The sequence below is a fragment of the Pinus tabuliformis genome, chromosome 3_2 (assembly GCF_031772625.1).
Source record: "Pinus tabuliformis cultivar Carrire ecotype Pingquan chromosome 3_2, CPIR1, whole genome shotgun sequence".
Taxonomy (NCBI): domain Eukaryota; kingdom Viridiplantae; phylum Streptophyta; class Pinopsida; order Pinales; family Pinaceae; genus Pinus; species Pinus tabuliformis.
Genome location: NC_142302.1, coordinates 44,952,432 through 44,975,833, shown reverse-complemented (window position 1 = coordinate 44,975,833; position 23,402 = coordinate 44,952,432). Strand labels below are relative to the sequence as shown.

Sequence of the window (23,402 nt, the reverse complement as noted above, 5' to 3'; positions counted from 1 at the left end):
TTGATTTTATTATGTTTCTGCTTTCATAATCATTAGCTTGTATATAACATGCTGTTTTGATGTTTTTAATTCACTGTTGTTTACATTTTCATTTATGTTTTCTTATAGTTGTCAGCTGATCAATGCTTTTCTACAGGTTTTCTTAGGCGGCCCGGGCAAATTTTCATCTTTTTGACAACTATTGACATATGAGATCATCTTGTCCTTCCTGCTAATTTTCATTTTTTGAAGTTTAAATCCAGCACTGTTATTTTTCAAATTGTGTTTTGCTTATTTATTTTTCTGCTACTTAGACATCATACTACTCATTTGTTTATGGTTTCTTTCTATAGTCAAGTGACTCTATTAGTAAGGAATCAGAATATTACTTATTGTAGTGTGATTTAGTTTGCTTTCTTGCAATTTAAATATCATATTGCTTAATTTATTCATGATTGCTTCCCATAAGGTAGATTGAGCTGAAGGGTAAAGGATCAGAAGAGTTGAAGTAGTGTGATCAGTTTCCTTTATGCAATTTAATTTCTTGTAATTTAGATATCATATTGCTTAACTTATTCATGATTGCTTCCCATAAGGTAGATTGAGCTGAAGGGTAAAGGATCAGAAGAGTTGTAGTGTGATTAGTTTCCTTTATGCAATTTAATTTCTTGCAATTTAGATATCATATTGCTTAACTTGTTCATGATTTCTTCCCATAAGGTAGATTGATCTGAAGGGTAAAGGATCAGAAGAGTTGAAGTAGTGTGAATTAGTTGATTTTTCTTTCAGTCTTTGAGTTGCTTTAAGTTCAGTTTTTACTTTCTTTTTCATACAGCAGTAAGGATACTAGGCCATTGTCATTAGTTCACTGTTTGATACATTTACTTCCTCTTAAGAATTGATTTCATTACAGTTGTTTTAAAGCTTTCTTTTTGAACACTTTTAAGTTTGGAAAATCATTGTAGAAATCACCATTACCATCCATACTTAACTTTCATTTTCGCCATCACACACTAGGGAATCCATAAAAGATAAATCCAAAAACAAACTAAAAAAAAACTCAAAAACGACAAAAGGCTAAGAAAATGGTTATCTTGTACATATAGTACACTTCACTTCGTCAGTTTACGAATCCCGGATTGACATTTTAAATAGCAATTTAGAACACACTAAATTGACCAAACAAGATCCCTGGACGAAAACCTCTTTGAGGTGGCCAGGGCAAGCAGTGAGGGTGAAAACCTCATGAAGGCGCCCCAGTTGTCTCTCAAAATATAAAAAATGGAATAGAAAAAAAAAAGGATCCTTGGGCGAAAACCTCTCTGAGGCGCCCAGGGCAGATAGTGGGGGTGAAAACCTCATAAAGGTGCCCCTGCTGTCTTTCAAAAAAAAAAAAAAAAAAAAGAAAAAGAAGAAAAAAACAGGTCTGATCTTTGAAATTATTGCAGGTTGCAGGGATTATAGTGTAGATGAAGAAGGTCGCGAAAAACAAGGACAGGGGTCCATCCCAAGCTAACAGAAATCCTCACAGACACTCCCTCCATGGCCACTCACTTTTTCCAGGATTTGGACACATTTAGGTCAAGATTCAACCTCCTACAGGAAGTTTCAGGGCTTTCTACAGGAAGTTCTGCATTTCTACAAGAAACATCCTGTAGAACCTTTGGGTAGGCCAAAATCAATTCTGGAGAAGGATTTAAAGCTTAGAGTTTGTTGGTGAGGCTTGCAGCCATCCCTCTTTCCCATCCATCACCTGTTTCATCTCTTTCCACCGCCATTACCACAATTTGGTCCCGTATTCCTGCACGATCATTTTAAAAGTCCTGTTTTCCTCAGAGTGAATTTATTTTTCCTAAGGGACAAATCAAGTGTTCAAAAGCTCACACACTCTACCTGTCAAAAGCTTCAATAGGACCCTTCATCCATGACTATAGCCTTGCCCGTTTCAGCATGCATCCCAGGAGGAGAAGCAGCTACAGGATCTCCTACAGGAATCCTGTAGCAGCTGATCCATCTGGAGCGCACAGTCAAGAGCAGTTGAAATCGACACAGGAGGCATGCAACCAGCTCTGCGTGAATGTGAACACCTCCTCGACAGCTAAGAAAAGATGGGGCCGTGCATGCAACATTCACCACCAGAGGACCAGGTCCTGAAAGCCTTGCATCCAACATTAGCCAATGAACGAAGGAATTCCAACGCGTATGCACGAAGCAGCAGTGAGCAAAGCCACCGTTTCACATCCAGAAACCTGCGAAACACGTCCACGACCACACAAGTAAGTTCCTAACCTTATTTCGTCAAATTGCATAAGCTATACTATGAACACTGCATATCTGTGAATGGTGCGGATTGAACGAATGCAATGGCCAGTCAACTGGCCACCCACAGCCAGTAGAATTGCCTCGTGGGATCCGAACGAGCTCGGTTACACTCGATTCCGCCAGAAGGACGTGGAGCCGACACGTGGGAAGTGTCCAGTCGGGGAAAATCAGCAGATTTGCAGTGAAATCGGTGGATTGACAGGGATGACTGGAGATAGACATTGGCGGTGTTATCTCAAAATCAGGCCCTGGAAGGCTGCAGACCAGGAAGACTTCAAGTAACTATTTCAAACCGACTTTAGGCTGAGGTTTAGCCTCCTCAACCTGAGAGGGCTCTCTCTTGATGGATTAATGATTTTGATTAAAGATAAGATGGCTAACTCTTATAGAACAACTGTGAAAAATATGAATGGTGGAAACACATTAAACAAAACTATCCATTGGGCTTATGGAGTGAACAACACCTCAATATAACAATGAACTCAACCTTACATGGAAGTCAGGGCATTCAGCGTTTAAACATTCAGAACATAAACTCATAAGGGACCACACAGTTTATGCATGTATACAGGAAGTCAGAGCACATTCAGTGAATTCTGAGTGATTATACATCCATACCACTGTAAGAATTAAGAAAAGGACAACATCACCTATTCTGAACATAAAAAACCCTTCATGAATCCTGAGAAGTAAAATCAAGCATGTATTATTGAAAATGAGTCTTACATATGCCAAATACAAGTTTTTCCATAAAAATTTCCAACCCTGATTACATTGCTGTTTCAGCTATATATAGAGCTCTTCTACCTAACTGAGGTTCCTCCTCCAGCGTGAGGGGAACTCCAATTCTACCTATGATGACACCTACTAACATTTGAAACTAACTAATAAATACAGCAGACTACAAATTGACAGCTCTAGAAACCTAAAACAATTAGGATTCTAATTCGACATCATGCTGAATATATCATTTATTACAATCAAGATGGTGCTCCTACGAGAAAAAGGAGAAAACAGGCTCATTCTCTGACAATTGGTCTTTTTTAGTTTAGCTGTGATGGATGCTCGAAGCTTCTTATTGGTCCTTAATGTCGTATCCCTTTACCTCTGCTGAGAAACAGGAAACTGTCCCTGTTTTTATGCCTTTGTTTTCCTCAAAGATATTCGGAAGTAATTAGCCATGTTGATTTTCTTGAATTAGTAATGAGTGCCACGTCCTTCGTGTGTTGTAAGCTTTTCCCATGTGCATGTGTGCTGACACAAAAACTTTTTTAATGCTGATAGGAAAGTCTTCAAAATTTGGTTCACTGATCGTTAATTATGTAGCTTTAGCAGTTTCGTAGCGCGCTACGAAACTGCTGAGTTGTTCCCAAAAATCACAGTTTCAATGCTAAACTCTGACTGTCTTGATCTTTATTTTCTCAACAGCCACTCATTGAACGGATTAAAGGCCAAAGAGTTAACCTCACTCTGATGAGCTACAACTGATTGTTGAGGCTTGTTAGGTGCAGGTGTACGCATGTCCCATATGAGCAAATGACAATCATCTCCAACAGAGCCAAAAGATATTCGTGCTTCAAATGCCATGAAACATCCCCAACTGCTCCCTCATGGACCTTAAATATTTGATTGGCCTCAAGCACTTTCTTTCCAAATGCAGCATTTATATCCCACAAGCATATTTGTGCATCGTTTGAACCACTTAGTAGGTGACCTTCTTTGAGAGGACTCCATGAAAAACCATATCCTTCATTAGAATGACCTTTCAATATCGGTTCAAGATTGCAAATCCTTTCTTGAGGAGCCTTTGATGGATGCTTGCTGTAATCAAACACATAAACATCTGGGCTCACTGTCTTCGTTGCAATGACAAATGAATTCTGTGGCATGATTAATCTTCTGGATTATTTGTACCTTGGCTTCGGTGGATTGAAAAACCTTCAATGATGTCATTTTCAGAGTTTTGCAGGGGAATCTGGACTTCTACTATCATCAAATAATTTGGCTCGTCCTCTGAAGTACGGGTACCCACTATGATTTTCTGCTGAATTGTTTTTTTTTTATCATCCATTAACACTGACCAGTCATTTGACAGCTTCAGTGCTGCAATCTGGTGTTCGTTTTGACTTTTGTTGAAAATGATTTGCTCAAACGAGAGCGCTTTAGCCAGCCGCAGCAGAGTAATCCCGCAATGACATATATGACACCACATGCAAGCAACATGTAGCTTGCAATCTCACGCAAAAGAATGATATATATTTTACTCACTGTTCCTTCAGACAGAGCTCTTGTCATGACAGCAACAAATATTTGAAGCATTCCTCTTTCCACCCAATACTCCAGAATTCGCCAAAACTTCTGAATCCACTTCCATTCAGTCTCTGCGATCACCACAAATAACGCAATAAGCATTGTATAACCCCGGAGGATGCCATCAAAGACATCTTCACCATTTTTGAATGAATGGTTGAGAGCACGTTTATAACAACGCAGAGGAGCGCGCTGAGGATGGTAACGACGCTGAAGCATCTGCAGACGACCAAGAAGGGATCTGTGCGGTTCACATTCTGAGAGTTTTAAGTGCAGTTTTAGGCTCTATGAGCACCTGAACAAGTTGGTCTTCAGTCAACGTTGAGAGGCTAACAAGAACAGGAAATCGTCCAGTGAACTCTGGTATTAAACCATATGCAATAAGATCACTACTCTCAACCGACTCTAGCAAGGATGATGTCACCGCAGCATTTGTCAGGCCACCAGTCCTCATATTAGCTCGTATAGGCGTTCCAAAGCCAATAGAAGAATCTTGCCATCTCTTAGAAATCGTTTTCTCTAGATCCACGAAAACCCTGCCACATATAAAGGGAATATCCTTTGTATCGATCTGAATATGATCGACACGAGGATGTTTGCGAGCTCCCTTTTCTGGAACATGTACAACTGTTCCTTCTAGCATTTTAAGTAATGCCTGTTGAACAGCTTTAACATTGAAATCAACGACCATGAGTAGTTTATACAAAATAGACTACACATGTAGTAAATCTGAAGTTTCCTTCACTGGGAGAAAGCATGATCTTGGAACATTGACACCAATTGCACGATCAAAAACTTACAGCAACGCCTGCAGCCATTTCAAGCTGAAGCACCTTTACCGCATTTACTTCCTTCGGATTTGGAATTATCTTCTTCTGGGGGTTTTTCTATCTTTCTGTTCTTCAAGACATTTTGCAAATTAGAAACAAAGGAAGGTGGCAAGAGCCCGTTCTTCTCAAAAGTGATACTTCCAAATTGATCACAAATCGAAACCAGAATCAGAAGTTTCGGTCTTAATAGAGAATTTTCAAATTTGGTTTTGGATGGAAGTCCTGATTTGAATGGTACAGGCAAGAATCAAATTTGAAGGTTACAGAACACGCGTCAAGACCGACATGTAAGACCTTGCACATGCTATCCCCGTAAACTTCTTGCAAAAAATATGACAGCTGGGGTGAGATTTGCTATGGATCAGCACGAATTCCCGATTTCATAGCGCAGTTAGTGCAAAATCGGTGTTTTGCGCTACGAAATCACCTAGACGGAGGTTTCTGTGCTGTGAACTTTGAAATAGAATTGACATATGGAGCTTAGGTGTGGTGTGAGACCATTGATGGACTAAAACAGAGAATTGACCCCATTTGACACACTAGGAAGACTCTTAACAAGACTCTAAAACAAGATGAAAAGACTAGGCCCAAAACTGACACCAACCCTTTGACAAATTTAAAAAATTGATGTTCAGAATTTAAACTATTTTTTCTTGAGTGATAACAGGTGGCTCCACTTGGGATAGTGTGCCCCTGTGGTACACTAAGAACATGCAGGTCCAGTGCTTTGTCCATTTTATGAAAAACATAGGTTTTCTTGATAAATAGAAATTTGTTAGACAAGCATCCCCTTTAAGCTTCTTGGGCCTTCACCTTAGATGATCACTGTAGAAGAAAGAAATCTATATCTACTGAAAAAATGCTCAGTCAACCTTGAGCTTATTTGCATTTTCCTACCTACCTACCCTAACAATTCAAACTTCTTTCAGCTCAATCATTGTGAAATTTCCAATGTAGCCAAGCATTTGTCTTATCTGATATTTGAGTTTTTTGACTGCATCGGAGTTCAGAGCCACAATGATATTGTGATGACCACTGCCACTGAAATTGCCTCTGATCTTCATAGAAAAACTAAAACACTGGAGAGTAAAACTCTTCCATGTATTTTGCTATAGGATCCCAGAATACATGATTAGCTTGATAATTCTTGTAACTTTCTGGTTGTGCAAACTGATTTTCAACAACAGTGTACAGTTCCTCAATCGTGAAAGAGAAAGGAAGCAACACTCTCTCCTTGTGTTCTGCCATAGAAAGCTTCTGAAAATAATGATCATGATTATGAAAACTATATGCCTGAATTTGACCTTCTAAACCTTCAATGTCTTTCTCAATGTCCTCAGCAACTTCATCCAAAAATTTCATCTTATCCTCTGCCTTACACTCAAATGATTTTAGATACGAGGACAAGGACAAAGAAAAATTTTCATTTGTTTCTCCATTACTATGATCATTATTCCATTGTTTGAAACCTTGAATTGAAGGAGAGTTTGCCACCACATCTGATCTATCTATCCATTCCTCCAAAAACATAAGCCAAAAGTCTTCAAATGACTTGATGGATTTGACAGGAAAGCTTTCAATCCACCGTTTACATTTCCCTTGAAATGAATCATAGAACAACATAATGCAAACATCCTCATGTTTAACTCTAAGAAGCTCAGTAAAATCACAGAAATCTGATATATGCTTCAAAGTTAAACTCAAATCTTCTCCATTGAATTTTGGACCATTCCTTAGAAAATATGCATCCTTGGGAAAATGATTTGGGAAACCATGAATTCCTGGAAAATTTATGCATGCATACCTTGAAATAAGAATGGTAGCATTTGGGTCCTTCATAACTCCAGTGGAATCACCATGAATGTATGAATTTTGAATTCTTCAACAATGGAGTCGCCAAGGTAGATTCGCAGCCTCAAAAATTCTTCTGAGCTCCTGCTACCTTCAGAAGTTCAGTCTCTTGATTTCGGGAATGAATAATCTTCAGGCTCCCGGCAGACGCACCAAAATGTTATCTCAAAATCAGGCCCTGGAAGGCTGCAGACCAGGAAGACTTCAAGTAACTATTTCAAACCGACTTTAGGCTGAGGTTTAGCCTCCTCAACCTGAGAGGGCTCTCTCTTGATGGATTAATGATTTTGATTAAAGATAAGATGGCTAACTCTTATAGAACAACTGTGAAAAATATGAATGGTGGAAACACATTAAACAAAACTATCCATTGGGCTTATGGAGTGAACAACACCTCAATATAACAATGAACTCAACCTTACATGGAAGTCAGGGCATTCAGCGTTTAAACATTCAGAACATAAACTCATAAGGGACCACACAGTTTATGCATGTATACAGGAAGTCAGAGCACATTCAGTGAATTCTGAGTGATTATACATCCATACCACTGTAAGAATTAAGAAAAGGACAACATCACCTATTCTGAACATAAAAAACCCTTCATGAATCCTGAGAAGTAAAATCAAGCATGTATTATTGAAAATGAGTCTTACATATGCCAAATACAAGTTTTTCCATAAAAATTTCCAACCCTGATTACATTGCTGTTTCAGCTATATATAGAGCTCTTCTACCTAACTGAGGTTCCTCCTCCAGCGTGAGGGGAACTCCAATTCTGCCTATGATGACACCTACTAACATTTGAAACTAACTAATAAATACAGCAGACTACAAATTGACAGCTCTAGAAACCTAAAACAATTAGGATTCTAATTCGACATCATGCTGAATATATCATTTATTACAATCAAGATGGTGCTCCTACGAGAAAAAGGAGAAAACAGGCTCATTCTCTGACAATTGGTCTTTTTTAGTTTAGCTGTGATGGATGCTCGAAGCTTCTTACTGGTCCTTAATGTCGTATCCCTTTACCTCTGCTGAGAAACAGGAAACTGTCCCTGTTTTTATGCCTTTGTTTTCCTCAAAGATATTCGGAAGTAATTAGCCATGTTGATTTTCTTGAATTAGTAATGAGTGCCACGTCCTTCGTGTGTTGTAAGCTTTTCCCATGTGCATGTGTGCTGAAACAAAAACTTTTTTAATGCTGATAGGAAAGTCTTCAAAATTTGGTTCACTGATCGTTAATTATGCAGCTTCAGCAGTTTCATAGCGCGCTACGAAACTGCTGAGTTGTTCCCAAAAATCACAGTTTCAATGCTAAACTCTGACTGTCTTGAGCTTTATTTTCTCAACAGCCACTCATTGAACGGATTAAAGGCCAAAGAGTTAACCTCACTCTGATGAGCTACAACTGATTGTTGAGGCTTGTTAGGTGCAGGTGTACGCATGTCCCATATGAGGAAATGACAATCATCTCCAACAGAGCCAAAAGATATTCGTGCTTCAAATGCCATGAAACATCCCCAACTGCTCCCTCATGGACCTTAAATATTTGATTGGCCTCAAGCACTTTCTTTCCAAATGCAGCATTTATATCCCACAAGCATATTTGTGCATCGTTTGAACCACTTAGTAGGTGACCTTCTTTGAGAGGACTCCATGACAAACCATATCCTTCATTAGAATGACCTTTCAATATCGGTTCAAGATTGCAAATCCTTTCTTGAGGAGCCCTTGATGGATGCTTGCTGTAATCAAACACATAAACATCTGGGCTCACTGTCTTCGTTGCAATGACAAATGAATTCTGTGGCATGATTAATCTTCTGGATTATTTGTACCTTGGCTTCGGTGGATTGAAAAACCTTCAATGATGTCATTTTCAGAGTTTTGCAGGGGAATCTGGACTTCTACTATCATCAAATAATTTGGCTCGTCCTCTGAAGTACGGGTACCCACTATCATTTTCTGCTGAATTGTTTTTTTTTTTATCATCCATTAACACTGACCAGTCATTTGACAGCTTCAGTGCTGCAATCTGGTGTTCGTTTTGACTTTTGTTGAAAATGATTTGCTCAAACGAGAGCGCTTTAGCCAGCCGCAGCAGAGTAATCCCACAATGACATATATGACACCACATGCAAGCAACATGTAGCTTGCAATCTCACGCAAAAGAATGATATATTTTTTACTCACTGTTCCTTCAGACAGAGCTCTTGTCATGACAGCAAAAAATATTTGAAGCATTCCTCTTTCCACCCAATACTCCAGAATTCGCCAAAACTTCTGAATCCACTTCCATTCAGTCTCTGCGATCACCACAAATAACGCAATAAGCATTGTATAACCCCGGAGGATGCCATCAAAGACATCTTCACCATTTTTGAATGAATGGCTGAGAGCACGTTTATAACAACGCAGAGGAGCGCGTTGAGGATGGTAACGATGCTGAAGCATCTCCAGACGACCAAGAAGGGATCTGTGCGGTTCACATTCTGAGAGTTTTAAGTGCAGTTTTAGGCTCTATGAGCACCTGAACAAGTTGGTCTTCAGTCAACGTTGAGAGGCTAACAAGAACAGGAAATCGTCCAGTGAACTCTGGTATTAAACCATATGCAATAAGATCACTACTCTCAACCGACTCTAGCAAGGATGATGTCACCGCAGCATTTGTCAGGCCACCAGTCCTCATATTAGCTCGTATAGGCGTTCCAAAGCCAATAGAAGAATCTTGCCATCTCTCAGAAATCGTTTTCTCTAGATCCACGAAAACCCTGCCACATATAAAGGGAATATCCTTTGTATCGATCTGAATATGATCGCCACGAGGATGTTTGCGAGCTCCCTTTTCTAGAACATGTACAACTGTTCCTTCTAGCATTTTAAGTAATGCCTGTTGAACAGCTTTAACATTGAAATCAGCGACCATGAGTAGTTTATACAAAATAGACTACACAAGTAGTAAATCTGAAGTTTCCTTCACTGGGAGAAAGCATGATCTTGGAACATTGACACCAATTGCACAATCAAAAACTTACAGCAACGCCTGCAGCCATTTCAAGCTGAAGCACCTTTACCGCATTTACTTCCTTCGGATTTGGAATTATCTTCTTCTGGGGGTTTTTCTATCTTTCTGTTCTTCAAGACATTTTGCAAATTAGAAACAAAGGAAGGTGGCAAGAGCCCGTTCTTCTCAAAAGTGATACTGCCAGATTGATCACAAATCGAAACCAGAATCAGAAGTTTTGGTCTTAATAGAGAATTTTCAAATTTGGTTTTGGATGGAAGTCCTAATTTGAATGGTACAGGGAAGAATCAAATTTGAAGGTTACAGAACACGCGTCAAGACCGACATGTAAGACCTTGCACATGCTATCCCTGTAAACGTCTTGCAGAAAATATGACAGCTGGGGTGAGATTTGCTATGGATCAGCACGAATTCCCGATTTCATAGCGCAGTTAGTGCAAAATCGGTGTTTTGCGCTACGAAATCACCTAGACGGAGGTTTCTGCGCTGTGAACTTTGAAATAGAATTGACATATGGAGCTTAGGTGTGGTGTGAGACCATTGATGGACTAAAACAGAGAATTGACCCCATTTGACACACTAGCAAGACTCTAAAACAAGATGAAAAGACTAGGCCCAAAACTGACACCAACCCTTTGACAAATTTAAAAAATTGATGTTCAGAATTTAAACTATTTTTTCTTGAGTGATAACAGGTGGCTCCACTTGGGATAGTGTGCCCCTGTGGTACACTAAGAACATGCAGGTCCAGTGCTTTGTCCATTTTATGAAAAACACAGATTTTCTTGATAAACAGAAATTTGTTAGACAAGAATCCCCTTTAAGCTTCTTGGGCCTTCACCTTAGATGATCACTGTAGAAGAAAGAAATCTATATCTACTGAAAAAATGCTCAGTCAACCTTGAGCTTATTTGCATTTTCCTACCTACCTACCCTAACAATTCAAACTTCTTTCAGCTCAATCAATGTGAAATTTCCAATGTAGCCAATCATTTGTCTTATCTGATATTTGAGTTTTTTGACTGCATCGGAGTTCAGAGCCACAATGATATTGTGATGACCACTGCCACTGAAATTGCCTCTGATCTTCATAGAAAAACTAAAACACTGGAGAGTAAAACTCTTCCATGTATTTTGCTATAGGATCCCAGAATACATGATTAGCTTGATAATTCTTGTAACTTTCTGGTTGTGCAAACTGATTTTCAACAACAGTGTACAGTTCCTCAATCGTGAAAGAGAAAGGAAGCAACACTCTCTCCTTGTGTTCTGCCATAGAAAGCTTCTGAAAATAATGATCATGATTATGAAAACTATATGCCTGAATTTGACCTTCTAAACCTTCAATGTCTTTCTCAATGTCCTCAGCAACTTCATCCAAAAATTTCATCTTATCCTCTGCCTTACACTCAAATGATTTTAGATACGAGGACAAGGACAAAGAAAAATTTTCATTTGTTTCTCCATTACTATGATCATTATTCCATTGTTTGAAACCTTGAATTGAAGGAGAGTTTGCCACCACATCTGATCTATCTATCCATTCCTCCAAAAACATAAGCCAAAAGTCTTCAAATGACTTGATGGATTTGGCAGGAAAGCTTTCAATCCACCGTTTACATTTCCCTTGAAATGAATCATAGAACAACATAATGCAAACATCCTCATGTTTAACTCTAAGAAGCTCAGTAAAATCACAGAAATCTGATATATGCTTCAAAGTTAAACTCAAATCTTCTCCATTGAATTTTGGACCATTCCTTAGAAAATATGCATCCTTGGGAAAATGATTTGGGAAACCATGAATTCCTGAAAAATTTATGCATGCATACCTTGAAATAAGAATGGTAGCATTTGGGTCCTTCATAACTCCAGTGGAATCACCATGAATGTATGAATTTTGAATTCTTCAACAATGGAGTCACCAAGGTAGATTTGCAGCCTCAAAAATTCTTCTAAGCTCCTGCTACCTTCAGAAGTTCAGTCTCTTGATTTCGGGAATGAATAATCTTCAGGCTCCCGGCAGACGCACCAAAATGTTATCTCAAAATCAGGCCCTGGAAGGCTGCAGACCAGGAAGACTTCAAGTAACTATTTCAAACCGACTTTAGGCTGAGGTTTAGCCTCCTCAACCTGAGAGGGCTCTCTCTTGATGGATTAATGATTTTGATTAAAGATAAGATGGCTAACTCTTATAGAACAACTGTGAAAAATATGAATGGTGGAAACACATTAAACAAAACTATCCATTGGGCTTATGGAGTGAACAACACCTCAATATAACAATGAACTCAACCTTACATGGAAGTCAGGGCATTCAGCGTTTAAACATTCAGAACATAAAATCATAAGGGACCACACAATTTATGCATGTATACAGGAAGTCAGAGCACATTCAGTGAATTCTGAGTGATTATACATCCATACCACTGTAAGAATTAAGAAAAGGACAACATCACCTATTCTGAACATAAAAAACCCTTCATGAATCCTGAGAAGTAAAATCAAGCATGTATTATTGAAAATGAGTCTTACATATGCCAAATACAAGTTTTTCCATAAAAATTTCCAAACCTGATTACATTGCTGTTTCAGCTATATATAGAGCTCTTCTACCTAACTGAGGTTCCTCCTCCAGCGTGAGGGGAACTCCAATTCTACCTATGATGACACCTACTAACATTTGAAACTAACTAATAAATACAGCAGACTACAAATTGACAGCTCTAGAAACCTAAAACAATTAGGATTCTAATTCGACATCATGCTGAATATATCATTTATTACAATCAAGATGGTGCTCCTACGAGAAAAAGGAGAAAACAGGCTCATTCTCTGACAATTGGTCTTTTTTAGTTTAGCTGTGATGGATGCTCGAAGCTTCTTACTGGTCCTTAATGTCGTATCCCTTTACCTCTGCTGAGAAACAGGAAACTGTCCCTGTTTTTATGCCTTTGTTTTCCTCAAAGATATTCGAAAGTAATTAGCCATGTTGATTTTCTTGAATTAGTAATGAGTGCCACGTCCTTCATGTGTTGTAAGCTTTTCCCATGTGCATGTGTGCTGAAACAAAAACTTTTTTAATGCTGATAGGAAAGTCTTCAAAATTTGGTTCACTGATCGTTAATTATGCAGCTTCAGCAGTTTCGTAGCGCGCTACGAAACTGCTGAGTTGTTCCCAAAAATCACAGTTTCAATGCTAAACTCTGACTGTCTTGAGCTTTATTTTCTCAACAACCACTCATTGAACGGATTAAAGGCCAAAGAGTTAACCTCACTCTGATGAGCTACAACTGATTGTTGAGGCTTGTTAGGTGCAGGTGTACGCATGTCCCATATGAGCAAATGACAATCATCTCCAACAGAGCCAAAAAGATATTCGTGCTTCAAATGCCATGAAACATCCCCAACTGCTCCCTCATGGACCTTAAATATTTGATTGGCCTCAAGCACTTTCTTTCCAAATGCAACATTTATATCCCACAAGCATATTTGTGCATCGTTTGAACCACTTAGTAGGTGACCTTCTTTGAGAGGACTCCATGACAAACCATATCCTTCATTAGAATGACCTTTCAATATCGGTTCAGGATTGCAAATCCTTTCTTGAGGAGCCTTTGATGGATGCTTACTGTAATCAAACACATAAACATCTGGGCTCACTGTCTTCGTTGCAATGACAAATGAATTCTGTGGCATGATTAATCTTCTGGATTATTTGTACCTTGGCTTCGGTGGATTGAAAAACCTTCAATGATGTCATTTTCAGAGTTTTGCATGGGAATCTGGACTTCTACTATCATCAAATAATTTGGCTCATCCTCTGAAGTACGGGTACCCACTATGATTTTCTGCTGAATTGTTTTTTTTTTATCATCCATTAACACTGACCAGTCATTTGACAGCTTCAGTGCTGCAATCTGGTGTTCGTTTTGACTTTTGTTGAAAATGATTTGCTCAAACGAGAGCGCTTTAGCCAGCCGCAACAGAGTAATCCCACAATGACGTATATGACACCACATGCAAGCAACATGTAGCTTGCAATCTCACGCAAAAGAATGATATATTTTTTACTCACTGTTCCTTCAGACAGAGCTCTTGTCATGACAGCAACAAATATTTGAAGCATTCCTCTTTCCACCCAATACTCCAGAATTCGCCAAAACTTCTGAATCCACTTCCATTCAGTCTCTGCGATCATCACAGATAATGCAATAAGCACTGTATAACCCCGGAGGATGCCATCAAAGACATCTTCACCATTTTTGAATGAATGGCTGAGAGCACGTTTATAACAACGCAGAGGAGCGCGCTGAGGATGGTAACGACGCTGAAGCATCTGCAAACGACCAAGAAGGGATCCGTGCGATTCACATTCTGAGAGTTTTAAGTACAGTTTTAGGCTCTATGAGCACCTGAACAAGTTGGTCTTCAGTCAACGTTGAGAGGCTAACAAGAACAGGAAATCGTCTAGTGAACTCTGGTATTAAACCATATGCAATAAGATCACTACTCTCAACCGACTCTAGCAAGGATGTTGTCACCGCAGCATTTGTCAGGCCACCAGTCCTCATATTAGCTCGTATAGGCGTTCCAAATCCAATAGAAGAATCTTGCCGTCTCTCAGAAATCGTTTTCTCTAGATCCACAAAAACCCTGCCACATATAAAGGGAATATCCTTTGTATCGATCTGAATATGATCGCCACGAGGATGTTTGCGAGCTCCCTTTTCTGGAACATGTACAACTGTTCCTTCTAGCATTTTAAGTAATGCCTGTTGAACATCTTTAACATTGAAATCAGCGACCATGAGTAGTTTATACAAAATAGACTACACAAGTAGTAAATCTAAAGTTTCCTTCACTGGGAGAAAGCATGATCTTGGAACATTGACACCAATTGCATGATCAAAAACTTACAGCAACGCCTGCATCCATTTCAAGCTGAAGCACCTTTACCTCATTTACTTCCTTCGGATTTGGAATTATCTTCTTCTGGGGGTTTTTCTATCTTTCTGTTCTTCAAGACATTTTGCAAATTAGAAACAAAGGAAGGTGGCAAGAGCCCGTTCTTCTCAAAAGTGATACTGCCAGATTGATCACAAATCGAAACCAGAATTAGAAGTTTCGGTCTTAATAGAGAATTTTCAGATTTGGTTTTGGATGGAAGTCCTGATTTGAATGGTACAGGCAAGAATCAAATTTGAAGGTTACAGAACACGCGTCAAGACCGACATGTAAGACCTTGCACATGCTATCCCCGTAAACTTCTTGCAGAAAATATGACAGCTGGGGTGAGATTTGCTATGGATCAGCACGAATTCCCGATTTCATAGCGCAGTTAGTGCAAAATCGGTGTTTTGCGCTACGAAATCACCTAGACGGAGGTTTCTGCGCTGTGAACTTTGAAATAGAATTGACATATGGAGCTTAGGTGTGGTGTGAGACCATTGATGGACTAAAACAGAGAATTGACCCCATTTGACACACTAGCAAGTCTCTTAACAAGACTCTAAAACAAGATGAAAAGACTAGGCCCAAAACTGACACCAACCCTTTGACAAATTTAAAAAATTGATGTTCAGAATTTAAACTATTTTTTCTTGAGTGATAACAGGCGATCAGAGACACGTCGGGGAATGATGGCCATGACGTTGTCTAACGGCTCGGCCTGGACACCTCACCCCCCGCGCCATGAATTACGCCGTATTTCAAAATCATTCAGCTAGAGCACTCACATTAACCACTGTCATTTATGCCTACAACCGGTTTTCAGCAACGTGAGCGTCCTCCTCCTCTGCAGTTCGTTAGCCCGAGTTTCTCGGCCTGGTTCAAATCTTCCTGCGTCCCAGGCTTGATCAACAGCACCGTGACATCCTCCAGAAGCCGGGAAATCTCTCCACAGGAAGGAGCTCTATAGGAAGCACAGCATACCCTCCCGGAGCAAAGAAACCATATCTTCTGCGTCGGAATTGGAAATTTCGAAGAGAGGTAGGCTCGAACACGCCATTCCCATGCTTGATATTTCGAAAGGTGGTGAATTAGCTTGTTTGAAGTGGGAAAAATTAAAACCAGTCTACCTGTGGGTCAAGAATAGTGGTTTGCTTATATGATACACAGAATTTCTTTCAAATGATGCTGCATCACATTTTCCTCCACGGTTCCTGTTAACCAATTCTCTCCATGAACGATAAACCGCTGTAAGGCTCACCTGTGCACATATAAAAAAAAAATTGTGACTGTTATGTGGATGGAATAGAAAAACAAGCTCTGCACCCTGTCTGTGAGAGCCTAATTTCCTTTTGACAAGTCGAGTTTTGGGCAGCAGCAGTAGTATAACCAGGAAATTGGTGAAAGGGGAGATACAAACAGCTGAGAAACCCTGTCCTGAGAATCAAAGGAGGAAACCATATCAAAATTTCCATTCTAACCAGAGCTCAAGCCAAAAATAGAGTGTTTTCATCATGCCAGGAGGGTTTATCAGAAAGGAACCCTCAGATTCCAGAAAATTGAGGGAAACTCCCAAGGTGGTAGAACTGTTTACCCGTGCCAACTGGATGACCTTCTGTGACAGAATTCAAGGTCACGATGATGAAATAACAGAGGAGTTCCTAAGGTCCCTGCAGCCCAAATCAAAAACACTGGCCACTGTAAATTTCAGAGGATTGACCTTGAAACTCACCCCACAACTCATTAGTCGGGTCACTGATTTGCCATTGGGGATACCCTGGGATAAAGAGGAAAGGAAATTGGGCCAGAAGGCCAAAAAGGAATTCTTCCTACCAGAAGAACAGTTTTCAGAGGATAAGAATGGGGTCCGGAGAGCCAGCCTTCAGCCATTTTGGAGCGAGGTCAGCCTTCAGATTATGAAATATATTACCTGTGAGGGGCGATTCAGTATTGTGTATGGTTATCACTTCCGCTTGTTAATTGAGCTCAGGCATAAGATGTATTTTCCCTCAAAACAAAAATTGAGCATCCCATACTTCCTCCTACAGTCATTGATTGAGTGTGGCACAAAACTGAAGGAGGGGACACCAGACCAGCTAGCTCATCATGGGCTTATCAAGCTCCTAGTAGAAGATGCCCTCCATACTTATACTGTCCCTATCTCCTGGGATATTTTCCGTAATATGTCCAAGGATGATGATATTCGGACTCTGGTCGAAGAACTTACTTCATCCAGCAGTGAGGAAAAGAAGCAGATTGAGGCAGAGAGGAAAACTAAGGGTAAGGAAGCTAAGGGTAAGAAAACCCAGGGCAGACCACCACAGGAAAAGCCACAAGTAAAGCAACAGGAAAATTAAGAGGAAAAGCAAGAAAAAGGACAAGCTGCTGAGGCCAAAGCTGTGGGTGGAGTAAAAACACAAAATCCAAGGGAGAAACGGTTGCAAACCCGAGAAGAGAGGACTGAAAAAGTCCAAACAAGTAAGGGCACACCCAAGGCAACCACAGCACAAGTCAAAGAGAAGGCACCCCCAACCAAGCAAGCCAAATCAGTAAAAACCGGTTCTACAGGAAGCCGGCAGACTGTTTCTACAGGAAGCCAGAAAAGGGTCACTACAGGACTTTCTACAGGAAGTCTGAGAAAAGGGTAGTAGAAGGAGAAATCGCCTGAGATTTTAGCTAGGGAGGTAGCAGCTGTGCTGGACGCCCTAAGCACATCTCCCAAGCAGAAGGAGAAGCGAAAGAGGGAGCTTCCACTATATTTTAAGGTCAGAAGGAGCGTGAGGATTAAAACTGGCAGACCCCAGCCACCGTCCAAAGAACCAACCACCATTTTAGACACCCCTACCACACCAAAGGAGAGGTCCCCCTCCAAGGAAGCCATCACTTATGAATGGGGAAGCCCGAAGACATCCACCTGGAGGGAGAGAATGAAAATGTTGGACACAAAGGCCTCTCTATAGGATGCTGAGACTATTCTACAAGAAACACTGGCTAGACTAAAGGAGACCGAAGCAATGGAGGGTGAGGCAGCTAAATCACCTCAAAGGGAAGAAAAGGTAGAACACATTATGGAACCTAGCCCCCAGCCTAGCTTGGGCTCCTACTATAACTTCTTGGAGGCCGGAAAGATCATTCCTCAGAAATTCACAGTGCCACTTTTCCTTGCACTAGAGGAAGAGAGAGTGAGGACCCACACTTGGATGAAAATCGCTAAGTCCAAGGGAGTGGCAGATATAGGTCCTCTGGAGGAGCAGCTCAAGGAGGCCAGAAGAGAATTGGCTATGGTACGACATGTGGAGAGCAGCCAATGGGTCAGGCTACAGGAAGAAAATGAGCTGCTCAAATGACAACTACAGTCACAGGGGCAAGGGGAGGAAGACAGGCCTCATATCTTGGGAGAGAAACCCCAATAGGAGGGGCCCACAACAGCCACAGATACCCCTTATGAACAACAGAGAAAAGAAGGGGTGCAGACAGAAATTGAGATATTGAATCGGCAGCTACGGGAAAAAGAATTGGAGACACAATCTCTGAAACAGCAGATACAAGAAAAGGAGGCCCAACTAGCCTACATGGCCAGCTGGGCAATGGAAGCTCTGCAGTGTAGGTAGCCTGCAAAATCCTATGCCTTATACCTCAAGGATCAGTGGTTACAGTTTCAGATCAATACCTTGGCTCAAAGGGGCATCACCCCATTCCAAAATTATCATCAGTTTGCAGCTCTATGTGGCAGTGGTTCATCTGAGGATAGGGCCAAATTATCAGAGTTCTACCTGCACAACTTTGCCCTTCCGGACATGAACGCATGGGATCCTAACACGGTGATAGGATATGTACAGCTTATGGCCATGGCCTCTTGGATGAGCCATGAGGAGAAGAGAGCAGCAGAGGTCTGCAGTATCATAGGTAGAGAGCTCAGTGAGCCTCTCATGATCAAAGCAGAGCCAGATGACCCATCAGCAGTGATAAGCGCCCACCAGCATTTGGCCAACAGTCCTCAGGATCTACTGAAATACATTGAGCAAACAGGCTCAAGCCATTGCCCATTTTGAGGACATGGAGAGACGGTTGGGAGAAAACTGTATGCATGCCTGCACAAGGTGGTGGAACACACTGCCTCACAGCTTGAAGATAATGGAATACCACTCTCCCACTAGGATGAGGGAGGCCTTGGCAAGGGTACCTCTCTACAAATAGTTGATGCAGAACTTGCAGGCCAATTGGATTGGCTTGAAATTTAGTCCTCCTTTACTTCTGGGATTGCTAGAAGGAGTGAAGGAAGAGGAGGAAGGTAGACAATGGGAGGAAGTGGAAAGGAAGGCAGGATTCCATGACCGGGAAGAGGATATCACAGCAGAGGCCTGGGACGTGAGGGAGGTGGTCAAAGCCATCAAGGATGATGAGCTGGACTAGTTGCTCAGAGGATGAGCAACCGATTTAGCAGGGGGGTGATGATGAGCCCCCAAATTGGGTAACTTATTGGGCTCATTTTGCCTAATTGTCCTTGTTCAATCCTCCATTTTTCATATATTATGCATGTTTTTTAGTATGTTTGTGTTATTTGAACGAATAAGGGTGGTCACTCTACCTAGGAGGCTAATACGTGGTTATTTCAGGATTTTTGGACAAATTTTGGAGCAAAACCAAGCAATCATGGGTCAACTGACAGCCAAGCTTGAGGTGAGGATTCGTAGGGAGGTTGTCTCTTGCATTAAATGGCCTTCCTTGAAATCTCCACCCTCAACTCCGAGCTCCACAGGCCACCAAAACAAGTTTTAAAGGCAGCCAAGTAGTTTTGGGAAGAGTGACTGTTTACTAGCAGTTGGGACAACCGAGTCCCTTGAATCTAGGAGGGTTGCTAGCCCCCTCGTATTGTAAAAATAGGAAGGCCTCAACCTTCATAGTTTACTTTTAGAACTATTGGTATTTTTGCACTATAGTTCTGTCATTTTGCTCAGCCTGTTTTCTTGTAGCTACTGCTGTACAACTTTCATATGATGATTATTTTTGAATAATGAGAAGCAGATTTACTTGGCACCAGATCTGAGTTCTTTATAGGAGCCTGCAGCTCTTGGGGTTGGGCCCAACCCGAGTGCTAAGGCCTCCTTTATGTATTGTTAGTTGTTCTTTATGCATTTGCAAAAACATTTCTGTTAAGTAGATTAAAGTTTGTTGATTAACTAGGTCACTGTTAATGGTTAAAAAGACTTCTGATGCTCAAATTTAGTTGATAGGTTGTTAACAGGGAAAAGCTTCAAAAAAGGGCCATCAAACATCTCTGGTTTCACCTCTCCCTCAGTGGGATCAGGAGCTGGGATCAGGGTGACTTTGCTGCCCACAAAAACACTGATTTTGCTTTGCCATGCAATCACTAGTGTTTGATTTTCATGTGTAGAAGTTGGTTACAAGTTCGGACTCTTGCTTGCTTAGTTGCATGAGTTAGAATACATGGTTTCATTGCAGTTCAAACTTCTGTTCATTCTCTTTACTGACAACTAGTACAAATTAGGTCAACGTAACTAGGTCTTTGAATTTACAAGTCTTTGTTGGTTCAGATTGGAAAAACGACTTGCAGAGCACCTGTACCACTCCTTCATCTGCTTATTCTCCATCAGCACCATCCACTCCACCCTCTACTCAGAATCCTTGCCTCACGTTGCCATTTGCTCCCATAACCCTAGTTTTGTGTAACATTGCTTCAGTCTTCTTTGAACCAAATACAACCATCTACACCTGTCCACAACTCCATCCACCAAGTCCTAGACCATCTCAAACCCTCACCCTACCTCCACACTCACTCCTTCACCTTTTCCTCTCCATCCATCCACCAAAATCTCACTTCTGAACATCCTGTAGAAAATCACAGACATCCTGTAGAAAATCACAGACATCCTATAGAACCCCTACAGACTTCCTTTAGAGGCTCACAAGTGAGGTTTCTTGATAGCAAACCTCAGTGAAACTATATGGAAGGGTGTTAGGGACCCCTTATGCCCTCTCTGAACATTCTTGACCTCCTCCAAGCATTCCTTCTCACCCATCCACCTCTGCACAGCCAAAAACAGTAAGATCATATGCATAATAACTCTGGAAACTTATTCAAAAATACAAAAAGATGTTTTTTTCGGATGTTACTGTAGAAGTAGCTTAGATACATGTATTTACCTTCCTAGAAGTCAATGGCAGTTCTTTCAGTAGCTTGCATCCTCTTTCTTGCATCAGTAGGGTTAGCTGGTAGAATTAGGGTTTGCTAGGATTTACGTTTCCTTTTAGCTTTCCAGTTTCTTTCTGCAAGTAGATCAGCCTTCTTTAAGTTAGCTTTCATCCATCAGTTAAAAAGCTTCTTCTCAGAGCTCATAGAAGTTGGCTTAAGCCCCTAGCAGACTTGTGCCAGCTGACCAAGTGACAGCTGCGGCAAGAGCTAGTACTTGTGCATACAGCACCGTCGCTTCCAAGTTTGTTACGAACTACCGGGTTGATAAAAGTAAAGAAGGGAGTCCCAGGAGTTGTAGCATTATTGCTGCAATACTGGAGCTCACCAACTGTAACTTTCTCTTTATTCTTCACATGACTGTGGGTATTCATCTTTTCACTTGCTGATATGACAGTTTCCAATAATTGCTTGTTTTTCTCGAAGCTTAAATGACCTGTAAACACACAACAATCATCAGTTTTAAAAATAAAATACCTTTCATCCTCTTTTGATGCTTTAAGCACCAATCTTCCATCATAGATCTTCTAGATTTCAGCAGATCCTTCTTGTTGCGACTTCATTTCTTTAAGTCTCTCCTTCTCTAACAAATCAATATGAATTTGTTCAAGTTCCTTGAACTCGTTTATCAGCTTGCCATTACACCTCTGTTGCAATAGCTTCCACTTGACCCGTTTCTTCGTTCTCCATCTGTATCTTCGGTCTTCACTTGTCTTTCTTTGTAGTCCCTCCGTTATTATATTTACTTCTGCTCTCATTACTGCCAGACTAATCTCTTATTCTTCATTCTGCTGCCAGTTGCTATACCCCTGCAATCTAATGCCTTCCTCAAATTCACTCTCATGTTGTTGATCATCTCTTTTAAATTGCTGGTTTCTTCCATCTTTATCCTGCTAGATTAATACTTTTGTTTCCTTCATGTCTCTAAGGATATAACTTTCTTGTTGCTCTGGATCTTCCATGTCACCTTCAAATAATATCTGCTCAATTTCTCTGATTTTAGCATCATACTTATTAATTCTATCCTCCGTACCTACAATCACATCATTAACTGAAGAGTGTAAACATTTACTTAACTCTATAAATGTTTGAGACAATTCATCCTTATCATGCATGGTAACCATAATCTCTTCTTTATCAAGTTCTGAAAGCTTCGTTTCTCCTTCAAGCTCCTTGAGTAATATTTCCAAGAACTCTATTTCCATGTGAAATCTTTCCAGTAGTTCATCACAACTTTCATTCTCAACTTCATTCTTTTCCTGGAAATCCTCCTGAGTTATCCTGTTTTTTGCACTATCATATTGCAAAGTTATTTCATCAATTTCATCAGACAAATTCATTTGATTACCTTCTTGGAATATCACTATGGCATTTTCATTAGGTTTCTGGTCCATATCAACTTCATCTGACTGTCTTACAACAAACAGAATTTCATCTATGAGTTCTTTCTCCTGCAATAAATCAGCATCTTCTTCCTATAGAAGGCATTCTCCATCATACTTCACCTCAAGAGAGTCATTCCTGTTTGTGACAATTTCACAAGACTGTCCATAATCCTCTGCATATCCTGCAAACATACACAAACTATGAGAATTAAAATCGCAAGGCTTCATTGCCTCATCTGCTTCCCTTGTCAACATATCTTCTAATTGTTCTGAACTATTCCAATAGTTCATGAGATCTTCAGATGACCTCTCATTATCCTCTTCACCTAGAATTTCCCCCTGTTCTGGTCTACAAATGGAAACTTCCATTTCTTCTTCTGCTTCTCTGAGGTTTTCCATCAACCACTTTACCTGTCTTTGTTGTATCCTTCTTTGCAACTTAGGCCACTTCACTGGCTTCTTCTTCAAGACCCAACCTAGTCTTTGGTTCTCCTCTAGCAGCATTACTAACGCATCGAGTTCTTCTCTTATCT

General features: G+C 40.5%; 1 protein-coding gene and 3 pseudogenes across 1 annotated transcript; all 4 read right to left on the bottom strand.

Moving 5' to 3' along the window:
* Positions 1 to 3,714: 3,714 nt before the first annotated feature.
* On the bottom strand, positions 3,715 to 4,372 carry LOC149179735 (histone-binding protein MSI1 pseudogene; annotated as a pseudogene).
* A 4,263-nt stretch (positions 4,373 to 8,635) lies between these two features.
* Positions 8,636 to 9,290, bottom strand: LOC149179734 (histone-binding protein MSI1 pseudogene; annotated as a pseudogene).
* A 30-nt stretch (positions 9,291 to 9,320) lies between these two features.
* LOC149179733 (uncharacterized) lies at positions 9,321 to 9,752 on the bottom strand. The gene has a single exon (XM_089413634.1). It carries the CDS (start codon positions 9,750 to 9,752, stop codon positions 9,321 to 9,323), a length of 432 nt encoding a protein of 143 aa, XP_089269760.1.
* Positions 9,753 to 9,783: 31 nt separating this feature from the next.
* Positions 9,784 to 10,224, bottom strand: LOC149179732 (CLP protease regulatory subunit CLPX1, mitochondrial pseudogene; annotated as a pseudogene).
* Positions 10,225 to 23,402: the final 13,178 nt, after the last annotated feature.